The 21,589-nt window shown below is 48.3% G+C and overlaps 7 protein-coding genes across 7 annotated transcripts; 6 read left to right on the top strand and 1 right to left on the bottom strand.

Moving 5' to 3' along the window:
- Positions 1–2,172: 2,172 nt before the first annotated feature.
- On the top strand, positions 2,173–5,080 carry J7337_001660 (uncharacterized protein; the record flags this gene model as incomplete). The annotated part of the gene is made up of 3 exons (XM_044819397.1): positions 2,173–2,212; positions 2,356–2,894; positions 2,945–5,080. The coding sequence occupies 3 exons, from the start codon at positions 2,173–2,175 to the stop codon at positions 5,078–5,080; spliced, it is 2,715 nt and encodes a 904-aa protein (XP_044687099.1).
- Positions 5,081–6,654: 1,574 nt separating this feature from the next.
- Positions 6,655–7,249, top strand: J7337_001659 (uncharacterized protein; the record flags this gene model as incomplete). The annotated part of the gene is made up of 2 exons (XM_044819396.1): positions 6,655–6,901; positions 7,155–7,249. 2 exons carry the CDS (start codon positions 6,655–6,657, stop codon positions 7,247–7,249), a joined length of 342 nt encoding a protein of 113 aa, XP_044687098.1.
- A 1,772-nt stretch (positions 7,250–9,021) lies between these two features.
- On the top strand, positions 9,022–12,021 carry J7337_001658 (uncharacterized protein; the record flags this gene model as incomplete). Its single annotated transcript, XM_044819395.1, has 1 exon — positions 9,022–12,021. The coding sequence occupies one exon, from the start codon at positions 9,022–9,024 to the stop codon at positions 12,019–12,021; it is 3,000 nt and encodes a 999-aa protein (XP_044687097.1).
- Positions 12,022–15,335: 3,314 nt separating this feature from the next.
- J7337_001657 (uncharacterized protein) lies at positions 15,336–16,573 on the bottom strand (the record flags this gene model as incomplete). The annotated part of the gene is made up of 3 exons (XM_044819394.1): positions 15,336–15,715; positions 15,769–16,329; positions 16,381–16,573. 3 exons carry the CDS (start codon positions 16,571–16,573, stop codon positions 15,336–15,338), a joined length of 1,134 nt encoding a protein of 377 aa, XP_044687096.1.
- Positions 16,574–17,376: 803 nt separating this feature from the next.
- On the top strand, positions 17,377–18,606 carry J7337_001656 (uncharacterized protein; the record flags this gene model as incomplete). The annotated part of the gene is made up of 3 exons (XM_044819393.1): positions 17,377–17,563; positions 17,615–18,127; positions 18,185–18,606. 3 exons carry the CDS (start codon positions 17,377–17,379, stop codon positions 18,604–18,606), a joined length of 1,122 nt encoding a protein of 373 aa, XP_044687095.1.
- A 387-nt stretch (positions 18,607–18,993) lies between these two features.
- Positions 18,994–19,669, top strand: J7337_001655 (uncharacterized protein; the record flags this gene model as incomplete). The annotated part of the gene is made up of 2 exons (XM_044819392.1): positions 18,994–19,108; positions 19,254–19,669. The coding sequence occupies 2 exons, from the start codon at positions 18,994–18,996 to the stop codon at positions 19,667–19,669; spliced, it is 531 nt and encodes a 176-aa protein (XP_044687094.1).
- Positions 19,670–20,361: 692 nt separating this feature from the next.
- Positions 20,362–21,585, top strand: J7337_001654 (uncharacterized protein; the record flags this gene model as incomplete). Its single annotated transcript, XM_044819391.1, has 2 exons — positions 20,362–21,088; positions 21,146–21,585. 2 exons carry the CDS (start codon positions 20,362–20,364, stop codon positions 21,583–21,585), a joined length of 1,167 nt encoding a protein of 388 aa, XP_044687093.1.
- Between the last annotated feature and the right edge of the window lie 4 nt (positions 21,586–21,589).

Below are 21,589 nucleotides of genomic sequence, written 5' to 3'. Positions count from 1 at the left end.
GGAGGGGGTGAGTGAGTATAGGGTGAGGAGGACGATAATGAGATTTTATGAACGGCAATGACATCAATTGACTGCTTTACCATCGATGAATAGCAATTCTTCATAAGAATTGTTAGTTTGAAAACAATATGGAAGTTACGAATAGTGGCATGATATTGAGTCAGTGTAGAAAGTGAGACCGAATGCTTCAATTCGATCTTACCCAGTGTCGATGAAAAGTCCATCATCCTTTAACCACAGCTTTGCCCACTTTTGACTCCACGTAGAATCGGCAGCAGCTTCAAGGAGCTGAGGAACAAGTCTTTTGCTGACAGATTTTCATTTTCGGGTTCCGAGAGATGAAATATGTCCTCTGAATGGACGCATTGGCTGCGGCTTGTCTCATCGCCATGCGAGTTGTGCAAAGACGAACTTGCTATGTTGTAGCCAGCCAGGGGCAGGCCAGAAAGCTTAGGACTTTTATCCTAAGTGATAAAAAGATTTAGGTAAATTTAGCCTAAATTTAGAGGACTCTTTGCTGACTTTATTTTGACATCCTTTTCCAAAGTCTTCTGAGGGAAGCCTAGCCCCAACAATAGAAACCGGGCATATTATGCTACAGAAATGATATCATCGCATAAAATGAGGCAGTTATAGAATGGCTTGTTATGCTTTCAACGCCTATCGATGGTTCTGACCGTTAAACGTTGCCTGGAATACGATGCATGTACCGTATGTACTGTTTCATCTATGCAGCTTTTGATGCCTGCTCTGCTGAAAAGCTGACAGCGAGAAGATTAATGCCGGCATAGAATCCAAATAGGGAATATCGTATTCATCGATAATACGGGCTTGTGATTGCTCTATGATGGAGACTTTGAGCGGTATGATTGACAAATCGCTTGCCGTGGGCTATGTACGATGCTGTGGACCGTCACATCACATGCTGTTATAAAAGGGAGCCTTAGAAGTTGGCCAAAACAAGTTTGGAAATAGAAAGAGATAAGCCAGTGGCTTTGGAAAAGTATTCAAAGCAGCTCCGTGATATAGGAGATGGTCCATCTCATAGTCCACTGATGAGTCCTTGATGAGTCCTATACCGCGATAAGATTGAGTGAGTTGAGACTCCTCCCCCGCAATGCATCTTACCTCTTTGCGCCAGATGCAGCAACGAACTTGCTGGGGATAGAGATCCACTGAACAAGCAGGCATTGCATTCCCATAAATGTCATGCTGATTGCATCAGTGATTGACAGTGTAATTTCTGTAGGCAAGTACTGTATCATGGATACTTTCATCTGGCGCCTCTTACAGTTGCTCAACTCAATTCATCTGCCTCTATCGGAACGGTCCGTACTGTCCCAATCCTATGAAGCAGTTCTTCTCCGAATTAAATCAACATTCGTTTCCTCTCACCGTCTTCTCATAGACTCGCATTCGTTTTTACGACCCCCTCTCTTCATCACAGTTGCACAAGAGAAACTAAGAGTTTATGGGCGCCCGCTAATAAAGGCCCAGACGCCAAGTTGTGATTGCCCCAGTTTTCAACCCCAGCTTCGTCAGAACCCCCAGAAGAGCCAGAGGCTGAGGGAGAGTCCTAACCCACCTTTTAAGACCCAAGCGTCCTCCACTTTCTGTCAATGACTTCCCGGGTCCCGATCTCGACCTTGCATTGACTCTGATCTCAAGAGGACGACAATAACTAACGATCTAAATCACCGAGTCTCGAGGTCTCGCTTTTACGGTCGACAGCTACAATCCTCACTTGACTCGTTAGAACGCCTTCGCGCGCCTGATCTTCCCAGACGAGTTTGGTTCGAACGTGGCAATACCAGTTCCAGCCGTCTGGAACCCTCCACCAACGTCGCACCAAAGATCCGACAACCCCGGCCGTACGGACGACCCAGTAACGCCTTCGACTCTACATACACGAAACAGCTAGAGACCTGATCCGCATCTCGAATACGTTACAAACCTCACATACGTTACCCTCCGGCGAGGCACCTCTTTGCCACGCTGTGACTACAATGCTGTGGTCAGGCGTTGGCATTGACGCTGCGCTCCTCATCGCGGCCTGATGCGCTCCCTCCGAAACTCCGTCCCAACCGGCGACAAACAATCTAATTTTTCCATGAGGGTCGACATGGTCTCAAGAACATCTAGCGATGGCCCTCCACCCAGGGGCGGCCGACAATGGACCAAGTCATTGATCGACAAGATCCCGAGACGAGGGGTATGCTGGTCAAGTTCATGATCAGAGGACTCATACTGACCAAGTGGTATAGAAGATAATCAGTCAACATGCCCCCGAAACTAGTACCTCCGACCTCGACCTTCATCTCAGATCTCCAGATAGCCACACCACGAATTCTTTAGAAAGCCAAGAAACCCAAATCCGACAACTCCAGACCATTCTTCAACGGATGCCTCGCAACTTTCCTACTACGCCCAACCATGTCGACTCAGCCTACAAAGATTTCACCAAATACAAGGAGCAATGTGCTACGCTATGTCGACATATTCTCACAGAAGAACTCGGTCGCGGTTCTCGTAATGGCGGCGACCTGCCCCGCCGTGACTCAACCGTAGAATCTCCGCAAAGTCCTAGCCAGATCTACGATACAAGGAGTTCCTTCAGTGGGAGAAGTCTAGCCGAGGTTGTCTCTGGAAGTGTTGGAAAGAGTATACACCACACTGATGCCTGGCTGACCTCTGTGCGCGACTGGAAGAACTACCTCGAGTCCCTTGCCGATGCCTGCCGGACGAGCCTAATTGAGACCTACAAGAACAACGAGCGCGATGCAACGCCGGAACAAGTGGAAGCCCTGTTCACGAATAAGCGTTTTCGAAAGGAGGCTGTGCAGCGAATGCGCAATGCCAGTGTAACCCGGGTCATGTCGGCAGATCCCCAATTCGTGTGTGGTCCTGGTTAGATATGCAAGAGACAACAGCTGACAAATTGTAGTTTCCAAAATATGAAATGCGCTTTTACGATTACGAGAGAATCAAGCAGGAGTTGAACGAGATTCGACAGCTTTTGCAAACAGGAGAGTCTGGCATCTCACCTGACCGGACCATCAAAGAGTTTGCAATCTCGCAGCGCGGCGATGCTATACTAGAGTTCGCCAACAATGCGCCTGGATGTAACCACAACGATCCAGCACTACGTTTTCGTGTCTCGTCTTACATGCTCGCTGAGACGTCACCTATCTTTGCGCGCATGTTTGCAGGGCACTCCAGCAGTCTTCACCTTTACGACGATGACGATATATCGACACTGCTCCCGTTACCCCCAACAAAATATTTCTGTAAGGATGGCTCCGAAGCCAAGCTTTACCGCATGCCGCAGGTTGAGTTGAACCACCTGGGTTCTCTGGAGATTCTATTACACGCAGCACACATGCATAACGAAATGGTTCCACGAGAAATCGAGTTCGAGCAGTTCGTTGCTATCGCCGAGTGTTGCATGCGATACAAGAGTACTTCACCTCTGGAACTCATCGTTGAACATCGATGGCTGCCACAATGGATGCACAAGGGTGCTGATGACATGCCTGATGGGCTCTTGGTCATCAGCTACGCATTTGGACTCCGTCGACTATTTTCCCGCATGTCGAAGACTACGATTCTGAACCTTGTGGATGAGAAAGAGCTATTAGCTAAACCCTGGCCACAGAAAATCAGGGATAAAATATGGGCAGTTCGTTGCGCGAAGATGGCACAAATTCACGAATGTTGCGTCAGTACTATCCGAGAATACATGCGGGAACCAACACACAATACGTTGGAAGGCTCAGAAGAGCTTCCATTAGATACAAGAGCCAGCTTTTCCTCGGACAGTTTACCACCGACGATGCTGACGAGTACACCAAGATGTCCCAAGGGCAGCCATTGGTGTGACGCCACGAACCTCGGATGGCTGATGCTACTTTACAATGAGATGAACCTCCTGCCTCATATCATGGCGCCAGATGTTTTGTCTCATTTACCGAGGACACAGCCACAGTCGAAGAGTTTGGCGCAGATCGTGGATGCCTTGAGAAGGATTCCTACGCCGCCAACACCAGTCCATCGAGGGGTGTGTGATCCTGGGCCCATGTTTCGCTCTGCTATCAGTGATATTTATAATAGCGTGCTTGGCCTGACACTATTTGACATCAGTGGGAAGAGCCACGGTTGGGGACTCTCGAAGCACAGAGAACGAGAACCTCAAACCCAGCTCAACAAAGGCCTTGATCGAATGGCTGCACCCGACCCGAACTACAGCGTTGCTACCGAGTTCCCCGAGATTGTTCGCCTTCGTATCTTATGTCAACTAGACGAAATCGACGATCTTCACACAGCAGCCATGATCAACCGCGCATACTATGAGACCTACAAGAAGCATGAACTGTATCTAATGAGAAACATTCTCCGCATGGATCGCAAACGAACAGCGACTCGCAGCCACATACCAATCGGTCCTACCACCAACGAAGAGAAGGTTCTTAGAGATGAATCGGAAGTGTTGAAGCGCACGCCAGCGGATACTGCAGACGGCATCACTCTTCACAGCGTTGTTGAAACAGAAGGAGACTACACAGACTCCGACTCGGACAGTGATAGCCTTTATTCAACTTCAGTGACTCGATCAGCTGCTACTACAAGCACAACCATCAGGGGCCGTGATTACCAGGGATCGTCAGACCCTGCGCGGATCACGGATAGCCCCGCACGGACACCACGGGCCCGGACCGGGACACCCACGTCAAGATCCACTGGCATCGGATCTCCGACGACCCCTCGGCAGGCCGTATTTGACCCACCACCGCTTCCGACCACGGCACCACCACCTATAACCACAATCGACGAACCTCCTCTCACAGTTGAGGAAGCAAACAGGATTCTTTGGCCAGAAGACGCCATCCGAGCTTCCGAGTCACCGTTACCAATAGGCCCGACAGGTATAGAAGGCATTCGCGAAAAGTTCCGCGCCGGCGATCCCGCGTTTGACGCGGGCCTTGAAGAGAAGACCCTTGTGCCGACTGGCGAAAAGCAGCTCCGAAGTGAACATGACAGACAGGTTGGACTACTGAAAGGTGGTGATCCTTCAAGTAAATGATGCAAAAGATCTACATGACATTTATACGTTTGCATACGCAATTTTGGAACATCTGCATATATAGCGAGCGATTTGGATGGACATGATATATATGTATTGTGGTTTGGCGCCCAAGAGCATGGCGTGGCATGGCAAGCTGATACCCTCTGGCGCTTGAGGAGTTGAAATGTTGTATATTTGACATTATTATATATTGATCGACCATTGCTTATTTGGCATTAAATAAACTTGTTTTAGAATATTTGCATGCGCGTCACACCTCCTGCTTTTGCTTGTGCTATGACATAACTAACTTGTCTCATAGTGATGCTGTGCTTTAGCGCCATGATCGGCAAGCATTGTACTCTTTCAAAGTCTCGAGTTCTTGAAGTTCTGTTGCGTCTGTGGCTGATTTGATTCATTCTCCATGTTGAACTTTCCGACTTTCTCCTCATTCATCTCACAAATTTACTCATCACACCAATCAATATGGACTATTATCAACGCATTAAATGTTTCCAGTCATGTCATCGGAAGTCAACACATGCAAATGTTAAAATCTGTTCCTCCTGGGAATACTCACCGAGTCAAATGTTCAGTGAGTGTGATCCAGCGAGGGATAGAGTAAGTAGCTACTAATCATTAATTCTAGCATCGCCAGGGACAGGGAATGGTTTGAGGATGATTACTTAGCTTTCAGCAGCATTGTCTAACATACACGGGATGAGCCGTGGAGCAATGCAGAAAAGTTTACAAAAACCATGGATTGGAACTTAACCCGGAGCACTACACTTGGGCTCATGGTGTCGGTACCGTCATACTCAAGACCAGACGCTCCCCCAACAAAAGACCCAACACAAAAGGCAACAAGGATATGAGCGAGCTTGTACTAAAGAACGTCATATTTGCGCCAAATTACATCTGCAATGTCGTCGGCGGAAATATCTCACAGGATGGCTACGTGGCCAGAGTTGGCCCCGGTAGTGTTAAGTGTGAAGGGGAGATACGCGACAATAAGGGATTCCAGGTCGCACACTTCCGAAATAACAGGAACACCATGCAGCAGATCAAAGTCAGAATATGGGGCCCTCCATCGGGTCGAGAGCTAGAGGAGAATCGGCATTCCCCACACGCATCGAGCTCGACTTACCATACTTCAAACACGACATACAGGCCAAGTGGCCAACCGACGAGAGATGTCGCTTCGAGAGGTTCAGGTCAACTCGTATCCTTTCTGTTAATATTGGGAAAAAGCCCTGGTCGGAGGGAGAGTTACAGTGGCTCAGGAACGAGGGCATAACTTTCGACGTCGATGTCGAGAGGGCTAGAATTCGTCTTGACAAGAAAAACCCCGCGGATGCTGGGAGTCTCAGAACTCGTAAAATTGCCACGATTTTGAGAGGAAAGCACCGCGCGCAGTGGCTGAAGAACCCGTTCTAGGATCACTTTGACACTCACACGAGATTCCGTGAAGCGTTAAAGTGCGGCCGGGGATTTTCCTTCGCCCAGAACGGTTTTGTGAATCAAGTGTGGGGCGATGCCAAGGGGTTCATGGATATGTATGGGTACAGGTATGAAGTTGATGATAGTGTAAGATGGCGGCTATTCAGGTGAAAGATATCATGAGAGAACAGGGGTTGGAGGTTTCTGGCAATGAGAAGTGGGAGGACGAGGACGAGGATGAGGATGAGGATGAGGATGAGGATAAGGATGAGGATAAGGATGAGGATGAGGATGAGGATGAGGATGAGGATGAGGATGAGGATGAGGATAAGGATGAGGATGAGGATGAGGATGAGGATGAGGATGAAAGTGGGTGGGAGGATACGGAAGAGGAGATTTGTGAGTGTGAGTGTGAGTACAACAAGTGTGAGGTATTGATGGCATCGACTAGACTCCGGGAGAGTCATGAAAGGATATGCAGTATCCGAGATTGCTAGAATATGGTATGGCGCTGACTGTTGGTGGAGTTTGAAGACTCTTGGCAAGATAGGCTTGTGGAGAGATCTATGTTAGCTTCGGGTTTAATGAAAGCTCCGAATGTGTTCCATATATCAAGATGCATACCAAGTTAGTCATTTGAAGTGGAGTGTAGTTACTTTCAGTGACCAGAAGGACGATGATGGCGTGGAAGTTTGCGTCTTACAGCCTTATGCCAAGGTTGATAGCGAGTCAGCTGAAAGGATCTGACCTAGAAGTCCCAGCCGACGTATCATAGATAAAACAGGGATTAGAGAAGCCTCAACACGTTAACATCCCTAGAAAGACTTGGAAGGACAACTGTCTTAAGTTATGGATGGAAGTTTGGGGTTTCACATCCAGGGCTATGATCATACTCGACCTCTGCTTTGAAGTAGCCGAGAGGACTATGACAGGATAAACCCTCGGTGTCAGCATCTGAAGAAACGTACCGAAGCTTGGAGTGCTATTCTTTTGTATTGACTCTTTTATGGCTTCATGTAAGTGAGGCTATTCGACGAGGACTGCCAAGAGTCACCCAGTGGCTTTAACGATTCGTTGAAGAAAAGCTGAGCCCTCAGCATGACTCTCAACAGCATCTCCTGCTCCTTCTGATCAAGCTTCAGAGTGCCTCATGGCTAACAAACTCTTATGCACGTCCCCTTTCCCTAGAGCGGTTTCCACGGAGCGCGCGTGTGTTCTAGTTGTGTTATATCCCGTAGGTCCCAAACCAGCAGCTTGCTATCAAGCCCAGTGTTGGCCTTGCCAACGCTCGGACGCTTAGTCTTTCGGATTGGGAATAGAAGCTGTCAAGATAGTGAAAGCATACTAGTTAGCTGATAGCTAGTCCCGGGGCTAAAGGTGAACCTATCACCTGTTTGGGGGTCTAGTATTGTCTAATGCCTTCGTTCGACGATGTTGTCCACTTAGAAGGAGTCGCTAGCGAATCTGCTAAGCGATGAACTGCTTTTAGTTGAGTTTATTCCTTGAATAGAGCTCGAGCTCTGACCAAGAGCATGGAGCTGTGGTTTTGAATAGGCAGAGAAGTGATGGTAGTCATGCCCATGTGATTCAGCAGAACAACTGGGATCTTGAGCACCCAATAGTTGAAAGAGAATCATAGACTTAGAGATAACAATATGAGACGAAAACAGTATTGTTAGACAAAGTTATGCGCATTCGGCAGCCGGCATTCAAGCTTTCCACCTGTTCCCCCAACACTAGGAACTTCTATAGGATGAAGCCATCGTTGGCCATACCAGTTATTCGGTATCACCATTGGACCCAGGATACTAATATGGGAATAAAACAATAATGGTTCTTGGAAAAGATCATCGTTGCTTAAAACAGTATAGAAGAGGCGGAATACGTGTGAAGATCACTTTACCAGCGGCTTGGATTCTTCACGACAGAGCAGTCTACCTCATTCCAACTGTCCAGCCCAATACTCAAGAATGCAACTTAAACCAGTTCAAGCTCGAGTAATCAAGTCCGTCGGCCGACCTGGCGTCTAGAAGCTCTAGACAGTAAACTATACAAAAAGCGTTGTAGTATTCGGATAGACCTAGGAAGACGAGACCGAGAACATGGATAAACCTAAAACAATTAAATAACATGGGGTCCCAAGCATATAATTAAGCTTTCCTCGCCCGAGACCCTTGCCGATCATGGTTTAAGCCGGTCTGTGATAGGAATGATATGCAAGGGTCCAGGCCGTGAGAACGGAGACACCAACATTCCTCCGGGTTCCTGGAACCACCACGTTCTTGGCAAGGTTTAGCCTCCTGCAAGGTCCCGACGGTTCTATACGTCCCTGCATTTAGTATAGCTTCACTAATACACTTTGTTCTCGTATGTGAGGCTTCATTTATAAAATGTTTTGGCAATGTCGTGGCAAGTCCTCTCGTCCTGCTCTTTGTTGCCCCTCCTTGACGAAATTCACACATAGACAAGTCATTGTCACAAACTCATTCACTCCTTTGTTACCCAAAACATCACCCAAAATGAAAGTTGTTTATGTCTTGACGCTATCCCTGGGCGTCGCTGATGCTGTGGTGTTGCCTGTCTTCTCAGCCCCCAAGGGTGGCTATGCACTTCCCCGACCTGATTCAGATGACACAACGGATACTTCAAAGCCTGCGGCTGGTTTATCAAAGACGAATTTGAATTCCGTGCTCCCTGTGTTTGGGAATGCAAAGCCAAAGAGTGGATTTCCAGCTTCTGCTTTGTCGCGAAGAGTTGAGCGAATTGATCAGACTTATGGCTCTGATGAGTCTCCCGATGACTCTGATTATACGCCCACGGAGCCATCTGACACTTCTCCATCAGGTTCATCTGATGACACACCTTCAGACTCTTCAGATGATATTCAACAAGTGGTATATGCCGAGCCATTCATGCAACCGACTTATGTCCGCTTTGGCCCAGCTCCTGTCGACAAGCCAGAAGTTGCTCCCAAAGCCAAGTCAAAGTCAAAAGATGCTGCTAGTGTATCCAGACATGGGGGAGACGATGACTCTAGCTCTGGTGGCCACAAGCAAAAGGGAAAGGATAAGAACAAGAGCAAAGATGACAAGGGACGACACAACGGCGATGACGATGATACAAAGTCTCGCAAGAAGCCTGAGGATTCACCAAAGACATCTTCTAGCAGTGCAACTGACTCGGTTTCTGTTACTGCTACAAGCACTGCAGCCCCTACGAGCTCGCCCACGGGTGATGACAAGGGTAAAGGCAAGGGAAAAGGAAAGGGAAAGGGCAAAGACGATGGCAGACATCATGGTGATGATGATGCTACCAAGTCTCGCACCAGAGTTGATGACTCCAAGACTCGATCATCGGCATCACCAACTGCTACTGTAGCCTCCAAGAAGGGAAGCTCTGGCAAGCACACTGGCCATGGCGATGCTGGCAAGACTGAGGACTCCAAGACCAACTCCAAGAAGGGATCAAAGAAGTCCAAGTCCAAGGCCTCCAAAAAATCCTTCATCACCCATCAGTCCGGCAAGACCTTTGATGCAGACAGCACCAAAGGCGGCGGCAAAAACGGCCCCGGCTACAACCCGTCCTTCGACGTCCCCAAGCTCAACAAGGGCTACATCCAGGCCATTCCCCCCAAAGCCAGCACCCTCAACAACAAGTTCAGCTCACGCGTGAAGCCTCGTCCCCAACTCGACACAAAAAAGGTCCGTCCCCTTTCCTCCTCCCCCCTGCTCAAGAGAGATGCAAAAGAAAACGTACTGAGTCTCCGTGCAGCCGCGCCCTTCAACAGCGCCGCGATCGACCGCAAAAAGTGGTCAGTGACGTGTGATAGCGTGCATGAGGGGGATGACTGCAAGAATGCTATCGATGGGAGCAGTGATACTATGTGGCATACACAGTGGGAGGGCAGTGAGCCTGCGCCGCCGCATAGTATCACTGTTGATATGAAGAAGAGCTACAATGTTAATGGTATTTCTATGTTGCCGAGACAGGATGGCTCGCAGAATGGGTATATTGCACAGCATCAGGTTTTCTTGAGCAAGGATGGCAAGACTTGGGGTTCGCCTGTGGCGTATGGGAATTGGTACAATGACTGGACTGTCAAGTATGCCAATTTCGATACACAGCCTGCCCGCTTTGTGAAGCTTGTTGCTCTCACTGAAGCAAATGGGAATCCTTGGACAAGCATTGCAGAACTCAATATCTTCCAAGCAAACGACTACATCCCCCCTCAAGCATCCCAGGGCGCTTGGGGTCCCACCATCAACTTCCCCATCATCCCTGTTGCCGGAACCGTTGATCCCAACACAGGCAAAGTCCTCGTCTGGTCATCCTGGGCTCGGGATACCATGTCCGGTGGCCCTGGTGGTCTAACTCTCATTTCAACATGGGACCCAGCAACAGGCCAAGTCGCAGAGCGTCAAGTCACAGAGACAAACCACGACATGTTCTGCCCCGGCATTTCCCTCGACGGAAACGGCCAACTCGTCGTTACGGGCGGCAACAACGCTGAGCGCACAAGCCTCTTCGATCCAGTGCAGCAAGCGTGGGTATCCGGGCCCAACATGCAAGTCGCACGCGGGTATCAATCCTCCGCCACGACATCCACAGGCAAGGTCTTCACCATCGGGGGATCATGGAGTGGCGGCTCGTCCTTCAAGAACGGCGAGGTGTACGACCCGAAGAAGAAGACCTGGACGCTGCTTAATAAAGCTGATGTCCAGAAGATGCTCACAGATGATGCGCAGGGCTTGTTCCGCTCTGATAACCACGCTTGGTTGTTTGGTTGGAAGAGTGGTACTGTGTTCCAGGCTGGGCCCAGTAAGAATATGAACTGGTACTACACTGAGAAGAAGAATGGTGATGTCAAGACTGCGGGGCAGAGGGCCTCTGATCGTGGTGTTGCGCCTGATGCTATGTGCGGCAACGCCATCATGTTTGACGCCGTCAAGGGCAAGATCTTGACTCATGGTGGAACTCCGAATTATCAAGACTCGGATGCTACTACCGATGCCCACATCATCACTGTCGGAAACCCTGGTACAAACGCTTCTGTTGCTTACGCCAGCGAGGGTCTCTTCTTCCCTCGTGTCTTCCACAGTTCTGTTATTCTACCCAACGGCAACGTCTTCATCACAGGAGGTCAGCAATACGCCATCCCGTTTGAAGACTCAACGCCCCAGCTGCAACCGGAGATGTACTATCCCGACAAAGACGGCTTTGAACTCATGAAGCCCAACAACATCGTGAGGGTATATCACAGTATCGCCCTCCTCCTCCCCGACGGACGAGTCTTCAACGGCGGCGGTGGTCTCTGCGGTGGATGTGACACCAACCACTTTGACGCTCAACTCTACACTCCCCTATCTCTACGACGCAAAGGGCAAGTTGGCCACACGCCCCAAGATTACTTCCGTGTCCGTATCTTCTGTCAAGGTTGGAGGAACAGTCACTGTTCAAACGGGGGGAGCTATCGTGCAGGCATCGCTGGTGCGGTACGGAACGGCTACGCACACTGTTAACACCGACCAACGGCGTATTCCGTTGACGTTGGCTAACGTGGGGAAGAATTCGTATTCGTTCCAGGTGCCTAGTGATCCTGGTGTTGCGCTGCCGGGATATTGGATGTTGTTTGTGATGGATAAGAATGGAGTGCCGAGTGTGGCTTCTACGATCAAGGTGACTGGTTCGTAGGCGTTGGTTTATTAATATAGATTTCGTATGATCAATTTTAACACAAAGTTCTATCATATTTTCTCTTCCGCACCCGTGTACCGTCAGGGGGGAAATGCGCAAGAACATCGAATCGGTCAAGGAGGACGTCAGCGCTTTTGTGTGGGGCTATGCTGAACTTTGGGGGTATCCAGGAAGGATTTGGGATGTTAGCGATTCGGAAGGATATATTTTATGCGATTTGACAGATTGATCCAGATTGTAGTTTGATTTTGCACAATATCATCGACAGAGCCGAGTAAATGATGGGAATTAAAATATCTTTCCTATCTTACAAATCATAGAAGGATTCAGAGTTCAAGCGTTGTGTAGGAAGCATCACCCCAAGGGTCAGGCACCCTCTCTTCGTCACCCGATGACCAATATGTCACGAGATATCCTACACTACCTACATCAACTAAATTGTAATGGCCAGCAAAGCGCAACTATTGTAGAATTTAGGTGACATTATTAACTTCTGTTCAGTAGCTCTAAGCTCTAAGCCACGGCCCTTAACTACTTGCAAGGAAAGGAGGACTCAAGGCCGGTGACAGCGAATTGGAATCCCAGAAGCTGAGAGCGGACAACGTAGAAGGTAGAAGTTATTCGTGTTTTCGATACCTATAATCGGCTCTTAATATCGGGTTGCAGTACCTTTTTGGGCAAGTTAGTATCACATATGCCATCGATAAGATTTTTCGACGAACGTTGAGCAATTCTGCCATGAACTCGGGCCAAGTAAGTATTGAAGCACTCTGTTGTGTTCTGGGTTGCTCCATCATGGACTTCAAGATCTGGCGTTCCTGATACGTGGTCCTCTCCATATAATCAGGCGTGGACTGGACATGAGTGACAGGACGTAGGGGCTTCTGAGACAGGTCGTTGGATGATGGCGCACCCATATTGGCGGGCGACGATGAGTTGGTAGTCTAGTTAGTTTCTCTGGGATGGTTGTAAGCCGTCAGTTAGTTGGTGGGCAACGGTGGGTTGACAGACTGAAGGTGAAGCAACAGATGTGATGAAGGCGGCGATGGTGATGTTTCTTGTGATGGAAGTGTTGATAATGAAGAAGAGAGCAAGACAATCCAAGATTAGGGGGGTGAAGTCCTTAATAAATAGGTTTTTGTTTGGCGTACGTAAAGCTTGTTCCTCCAGACTTACATTGTCCTTTCGCCGAGGTACCTACGAGAATCCTGAGGATGAAAGCAAGGTTTATGTTATCGAATTCGGTCCGAGGCCAGCAAATAGAAAGCCTCTTTTGAGAAATTGGAAAAGCCCAATAATCACAACAAGAGTTAATTCTTACTATCCGTGTTGGTCACTCCTCGGGCAGCAAGAAAACACTAAACCTTAATATAAGATATCAAAATAAACTAAATAAAGAGTCTCCTAAGCTTAAGCTAAATTTCACTGAAGATTTTTATTGCTTAGGGTTAAGGTCCTGAGTTTTCTTTCCTCCCTTAGGTCACTGTATCTCATATCATCCTCACGACATTTATGAAGCCAACACCCCAATTAGGCTCGTCTCTATCAAACTAAGGTCTAATCTGCCACATAGCAAGTATATGTCATGATACAGCGTATTCAAGCTGTGGAATATATGATGTTTCGTAACTGAAGATGGCATCATACTCAGTCCAAGCTGAAGTAAAGAAAAAAGACAGCCCATTGGCCGGATTCGAAGAGGGGCCCAGTCCCGGGAATAAGTCAATGAATCAATATGCCATCTTTCCCCTCATCTCTTCCTCTCAGTCTTCGCCCAACCAATATATTTCTCTACCGTTCGCGATGAGGTCCGTCACTTACGAGATCGACCCTCAAGGCGCAATTGAGATCGTTCTCCAAGACCCAGATACCCAACGCACCAGCCCCTTACTAAGAACGGCCATACCAATTCTCCCAACTCCACAAGCACCCGTGAAAGTGAAGAAGGGTGAAGAGGGAGAGGAACAGGATGACTTCTCGGTCAAGATGAGGGATCTGAATACCTTGTTTTTTGGGACAAGCACCCCCCAGTGCAACGACAAGGAAGTCCAGATCCGAATGCGCGTTTCCAGCCACCATCTTTCTCTTGCATCACGAGATATACCTCACAGGCTGGGATGCAAAGGCTTTGGCTACCGTGTTAAACGTGATCCACGGCCGAAACGCACAAGTGCTCCGGAATGTCAATTTTGAGTTCCTAACGCAGGTTGCTGCCGTCGTCCATCATCTTGAATGCGCTGAAGCAGTGCAACTCTTATCGTCGTTCTGGCTCTCCACGTTAGAAGAAGCCGCAGTGTCTTGTTTCAACAGCAATTTCTTCTTGTGGATGTTTAATTCGTGGGTGTTTTCCTGGAGAAACGAGTTTTCGCATTGTGCACAATTGGTCCTCTCAAATTACCGAGGCCCTAATACGGTTATCTTGTACGATCTTCCCCTGACTGAAGTCCTTGGTAGGTTTCCATAGCATACGAAACTATGCTCACTTGACTAATAATTGCTAGATAAAATTGACGGCATGAGAATCATTCTGATAAAGAAAGTTTTCACAGCCCTCGAAAGCCTGGAACAGACCCTCTCTACTGAACGTGGCTGTCCAGAAGCAAAGTATGAACAGTGCACTGCTATGGCGCTTGGTGCGTTGATACGGGGAAAGCGAAACTTTCTCACTGTTGAGGAACCGTATAACGGGCTCAGTATATGGCGAGTAATGGAAGTACTGGATGACTTTCCTCGGATGAAAGCTGCGTGTCCTGATCCGAACCATGGTCAGAACTGTACTGTATATGCAAGGCTGAGGACGGTCATCAAGAAAGTGGAGGGGGAGATTGAGGCTATTGAGTTGAGCTACTTTCAGTCCTGATAATATAAGCATCTTGCTCGAGTCTGGTAGCTGTATACCTTGGAGATTTCTGGAGGTTGAAAGTGACTTGTGTTTTACACCTGGCTGAAGTTACCAGTGAACACAGGACGAGAAAGTTCGTGTATCTGAAAATAGGTTCTATACTTCATAGATACAGGACTCATCCTCAGGCTTTCGTTTTACCCATATCGTTGATCGCCATTCATCCTTCCTTCTATCTTTCCTCTAGCCCACCAACGATATCCATGCGTCGCTAGTTGCCAGAGAACCAGGAACTTCTCAGACCTTCTTAGCTTGAAAGTCAGCGATGTTGATGTTGCTGAACTCAGCGACGATCTCATCGAAAGTTGGCTTCATTGACTTCTTGAGACCGCAGGGACGAGGCAAACCTCGCTTTATGTCCCAACGATCACGGCAATCCGCTGAATCAATGTCCTCCCAGATATCATTAATCTCCTCAATGGAGATCCAATGGTACGGTGGGCCAGAAACCACAAGCTTATTGTTCATCTTGTATTCGCCCGCCTGAATTGCACCGAGCAATATCTCCCTGCATCTAGGATCACAGCCCGCGCCTAATTCCAGGTGATCCGCTCGCAGTGTATCGAGTTTGGCAGAGAAAGTCTCCAAAGACCACTCCCTCTTCTTCGCCAGCTTTTCTAATATCGTTGTTAGTAGCCCTCGGGCGCTTTGTGTATAAGACATTACATACCAAGAATCATAGCAATTGGGAGGTCATGAGTATCCACAAGCTCTAGACCTTGGCTACACCGCAAGTGCCCATAAGCTGCTCTCTTGAACTCGGAAGGCCAAGAAAAAACCCAAGCAATCCATAACCACATGATCGATACCTTTCCCCGAAGGACAAGCTCGAAGAATGGCGGTTTCCAAAGCTTCGCAACAGTAGACACAGCCTCGGTGCATTGATAATAGTCGGCAATGACAGCAACGTCCATAAAGAAGCTGAGACTGACGGCTTCCGGCACTTGGTGATTGAGACCATGGATGATTCTGAGTACTGTGATGAAGGCGTGGACATCCCAACCTTCTGTCGAGATCTCACGCACGGAGGAACTTCGGAGGGCATCTTCTGAGGTCTCTGAGAGAGCTCCGTCCTTAGTCTGAGCCTTACTGGTAGGTGTTGTCTCAGCGACATTCGCTCCAGCTGGCGCCGATTCCTTCCAGGGACCAGTGAGCATCGTTTTGAAGATCGGAGAGGCGAATGTCAAATGGTGAGATGAGACTCGAAATCGACACTCCAAGTTATCCCCATCTATACGGTTACGTCAGCTTTAGATATCATCTGTGAAGACCTTTCGACTACCTGGAACATCGGGGAGCTCAAGCCCAGATGATGTCTTTGGGTCTTTCACATTCGCAGGATCAGAGGTGAACTCGGCAGAATCAACGCTCACGTAACGGATGTCGACGGTTGGAGTAGTACGCATCGTGTTGGCTTTCTCTAGGACAATATAGAGGTCTCCATCGGGGGCGATGTCGTGGGTAACGACCGCCATGATGTTGTGGTGTTGCTGGAGGGAAAGAAGCCCGTGATGAAGGAAAGACTTCTGATGGAGGAGAAGGATGCAGAGAAAGGTAGGAAGAAGGGCCGAGAAAAACTTTCCAAAGGCAAGGCAGCTCTGAGGGAGTGTGTGTGTCAGGTGTCAGGGTCGAAGTCTGCATCTGCCAGACACTGTCAAAACAGATGCACCACTGAAGCACAAGCAACAGCCTGCCTCTACCTTAAAATAGACTCTCTAGGTAGCAAAAGACAGACTTCTATTGGTGACGTAAAATGGAAAACTTCTGTGTCTTAGATAAGGGGTACTTCATCTGGAGAGGAACGACTAGATCAAGAATAACAAGACACAAGCTTTCCTGAACTTACACTGTCCTTCATTCTCTCCTTTTGTGAAAAGAAAACTGCAAGTTCTTAGTCCTGGCCTTTTCTTTTTGCCCGTATAAAACACTATAAAACCCTTGACATTAGAATCTCAGGAACAGGACAGCAACTATCTTAACTGAATCCTACCGCGGCTACTTGTGAGACATTGATCTAATTTTCGAGATCATTATTGTCATTTCAAGTCCCTCTACTGAAAAGTAACGGTTTCTGCTGGCGAGTTCGCGATCAAATATATTTATTTTGACAGTGTCTATCAAGTGCCATTTTCCCCACTCTCAGCTCTCAGCTCCTTTTTACTCCTACTTCTTTCTCGGGAGCCACACACCTTTTCCCTTTTTCTTCTCTTCACATCACAACATCTTCACTCTCCTGGGATTTCCCTCCCCTTTCCTGGCTACAAACTTAGCCATAGTCATGACCATCATCACTCACGACATCGTCCCCGATGGCGATCTCTCCATCATCCTTAAGGAGCCAAACACACAGAAAGTTCTGCCAGATGTTTCTCTTCGTATTTACAATTGGCCAGACTACTTGCCAGACCATGATCGCCTCGATGCCCCGTCTATGACTTCTCCGCTTCCCTATTTCAGAATCAACGGTATGGACTTCATCAACCTAAGAAACATTCGAAACTGATCCGAGAACACAGATGAAGAACCTGTCGAAATCCGCCTTCGCGTTTCTTCTGCCCATATGACCCTTGCTTCACCCGTCATCAAGAAGATGCTCCAAGGCCCATGGACCAAGAATGCTGAATCTGTTTCTCCCGACTCAGCCAACTTTTCCTCCTCCTCGAGCACTTCAGTTCGTGAGATTTCCACGATCGGGTGGAACGCAGATGCTCTGGTCGCTGTTCTCAACGTCATCCATGGCCACCACAGCGATGTGCCACAGGAGATCAATCTCAGCTTCTTTGCAGACTTTGCAGTCATCGTCGACTACTACCAATGCGATAGAGCCGTTCTATGTTTTCCACTTTTGTGGCACAACTCGCTCTACAAGGTCCCCCAGGGATTCGGGAGGAAGCCCATCCTGTGGCTGTACATTAGCTGGGTCTTCTCCTGGCATGAAAGTTTCGCCGATATGGCAATGTTAATCTGGAAGCATGGCGAGGGTCTAGATTTTGTCAAAACCTACGATCTTCCTATCGCCGAGGTCTTCGGTAAGTAGTTCTAGATACAGGATAGCTCACGTGAGGACACTTCTAATATTGTGGTAGAGAATCTGGACAGCAAAAGACAGGAGGCTATCAAGACAGTCTTAGAGGAGCTTGACAACATGATTAGAGAACTTCAAGATGACCATGTCGACGACACAGTCTGGGATGATTGGGGCGGTCCTGCGATTGACCACGTACGCCGTTGCATGACGCTGGGTTCAGCGTTACGAGAGAAACGTCGACTGGACAAACTAGACCCCCATCTCAAAGCTCCATATACTGGGTACTCTTTCTCTAAGATCATCAGCATGGTCCATGAGTTTCGTTCACTGGAGTACCATGATGAGGTCGTATCCGAGGATGGAGATGCATGGGGTTCAATGCCAGTACGGGAACAAAGTCCCAATAAACGACTGAAGAAAAGAATTGACAACATCCTGAGTGATATTGAATGGCTCAACTTGGCAAACTTCAGAGACTGAGAGAATTAGAAAGACGGGTTTCATTGTTCATTTACTACGGATGGCATTCTTTTTGGTAGAATGATGGCAGATGGCCTTTAGCAGTTGCATTAATGCTTATGCTCAGTCTCTAAGATTTTATCTAGCTTAAAGTATAACTAGACTTAATATCTCAATTTGCTGCTATACTTGGTCTTTTGGTCTGACCCGTGAAATGGATGATTGCTGTTTTTGCCAAACTGGAAGACCTGTGTCCCATTGTCAGTGACAGGCAGTGGGTAGGTACCTGTAGATATTTTTGCACCCCAGGGGGTTTTCTCTTTTTCCACAACAAGCCTCCCCTCTCATACCCGGCTCGTTTCTTCTTCCTTCATCTCTTTCGTTCGCCCCCTCAACAATCTAGCCACCATGAGGACCATCTCATATGTGATCGACCCTGACGGCGATGTCGAGCTCGTACTGAGAGAGCCTAATTCTCACCAGATCATCCCTGAAATCCACGGCAATGGCCTCGCAACTCAGGGTGATCTTCGCATCCATGGCTCGCATGGTTGTGTCGAACTTCAGAGGCCCTTCCCAAATCACGCCCAGAATACTTCCAATCAAAAACATTCTCCGTACGTTTATAGACTATACATGGCCTCGGAGCACAGCTAACGGATGAGCAGGAAAGTTGAACGAAAAGAGACTCGATCTCATCGAGCAGATCCAGGAAGGTCTTCAAGACGTACACGACACACTCCACCAAGAACCAGAATGTGTCCGAGGCGATAGTCTTCGCTCGTCCCTCGCACTTGGCGTGTTGGCTCGCATGGTGTACCAACACGAACATGCCGACCCCCCCTTCATCGCCCCCTTTAACGGGTACAGTGTTTACAGATCCCTGTGGCTGGTGAAGGAGTGTACTAAGCCTATGCCGCAACATGGCAGCTTCGGACCATATGTTCCCAGGTACATCGACCTCAACGATCGCAGAACCTACCCTTGCAGCATCAAAGGAAGAATGACACCAGGGCTTGAGAAGGTCGAAGGGGAGCTTTGCCGTATGCCCCTGGCCGATTTCAATGACTCAAGTTGTTCATAGTTAGAGTTCGGTGTTTTGGTGGTTGTCTGACAATCTATGGAGTTGCTTTCTTCAAGCGGTACTGGAGAATGAAATTGGAGTAGATATGCATATTATATCTCCCGAAACAATAGAACAGAATGAAACGGCTACTTGAGTAAACTTATACATTAACCGTGAACTATTGCTCCATCTCTATCGCTTCACACTCCATAATCTCAATAATCTCGGCCTGCCTTCTGAAATCATTTTCTTAAATCGATGCTGTAATTCAGAAGAGTTTCAAAAATGTTTACCCCTGGTTTCTATTGAGCATATTAACTCTATGGCACGTCATAAACTATACATAGCCGACTACCTCCTTTGATGAAAGAAACAGATAACCGTCCTATGCCCATTAAGTTCTGTAGTGTTGGCATTCAGATGACAGCCATGTTATCCAGTCTCAATAATAAATCGATTATTGTTACAAAAGAGTTTATCACGTATTTAATGCTCTTTCCTGGCCCACCTGAACTTGTTATGCCAGCCTGTGGGAGGTCTGAGTGGTCAGTGACAGGCTGCGGCAAACCGAGCCATTTGCCATCTCCAACGCGCGCCTACGGAGTTCTCCCTTTTTTCAACAAGTCTCATCTCTCTCTTCTCCATCATCTCTTCCCTCGTCCTTCAACTTCCTCCATGCCTTTTCTTCACCCCTCTCCACGGGCATAATAATGAAGTCAGTTTCATACGTGATAGATCCTGATGGCGACATCGAACTCGTTCTCAACGAGCCAAATATCCAGGATATCATCCCCGAAAGAGTCTTGCCAGGAGAACTAGATACCGCAAACGGCTCGCCCACCACCGACTTGAACAACTCGGTACTCCAAGGACGATACGCGGTCTTTGATAACTTTGATACTCCAACATTTGTCGACGATTATGGCGATTTGGACTTTGTAGAAGAGACCCCAGACGTTGTACGCATGAGAGTATCTTCAAAGCACCTCACATTGGGCTCGAAGGTTTTCAGGGCCATGTTTCGAGGCTCATGGGCCGAAGCCTCTTTGTCATCTTCTTCTCGGGATAGCCCCCGCCAACTTGCGACCTCTGACTGGGACGCTAAGGCGCTTGCCATCGTTCTTGATGCGATGCACGGGCGTTTTCGGCACATCCCCAAGGATGTCAACCTCGTTCTCCTGGCTCGTATTGCCACCATCGTCGACTACTACCAATGTTACGAAAGCATGGAGCTCATCAGCAACTTGTGGCTCTCTCAACAGTCTGTTACGCAGGAAAACATCGATGGGTACTCCAAAAGCTCATTGCTACTGCTATATGTCGCGTGGGTCTTTGAGAGCGATGTTCTTTTCACTGCCGTGGCCCGCCGGGTCTTGAGGTACGGCCAAGGACCTTCGGAATTCGATTTTAAGGACCTCCCCGTTGGTGGAGTCATGGGTAAGCATATTTCAGGCGCACTCAAGCTCAATATGATATGCTAATACTATGTTTTAGGTATCCTGAATGACAAAAGAACGGAGCTTATCGGACGGATCTTGGAAGGACTCGACATACTCCAAGAAACCCTCCGTACGGAGAATGAATGCCCCGGTTTGGGCCTCTCCGACTGCTCATCCACGTTGCTTGGAATGTTGATGAGAGAGAGATTCAGATGGGAGGACCTGTATCTTCCCCTCGAGCCTCCTTATGACGGATACAACATCGTCACGGTGCGAGCCTTTGTCGATGGGTTCCCCCGACCCAAGCCATTGCAGCCGAGATACGACAACTCCGGTATCAGTAGCTTTGGAGAACTCGACGTATTTCATCGACGATGCATGTGCACTATCCAGGGGCGGATGCAGAAACTGATGAAGGGGGTAACCAACGACATCAAGGCTTTCCGCCCTTCACGCATTCAAGGTTGGGGTCTGCGTCAGAAGGAGAATGACTAGAAGC

This window comes from Fusarium musae, chromosome 1 (genome assembly GCF_019915245.1).
Source record: "Fusarium musae strain F31 chromosome 1, whole genome shotgun sequence".
Classification (NCBI taxonomy): Eukaryota; Fungi; Ascomycota; class Sordariomycetes; order Hypocreales; family Nectriaceae; genus Fusarium; species Fusarium musae.
Note: the sequence above shows the minus strand (reverse complement) of the source record. Positions and strands in the feature narration are given on the sequence as shown.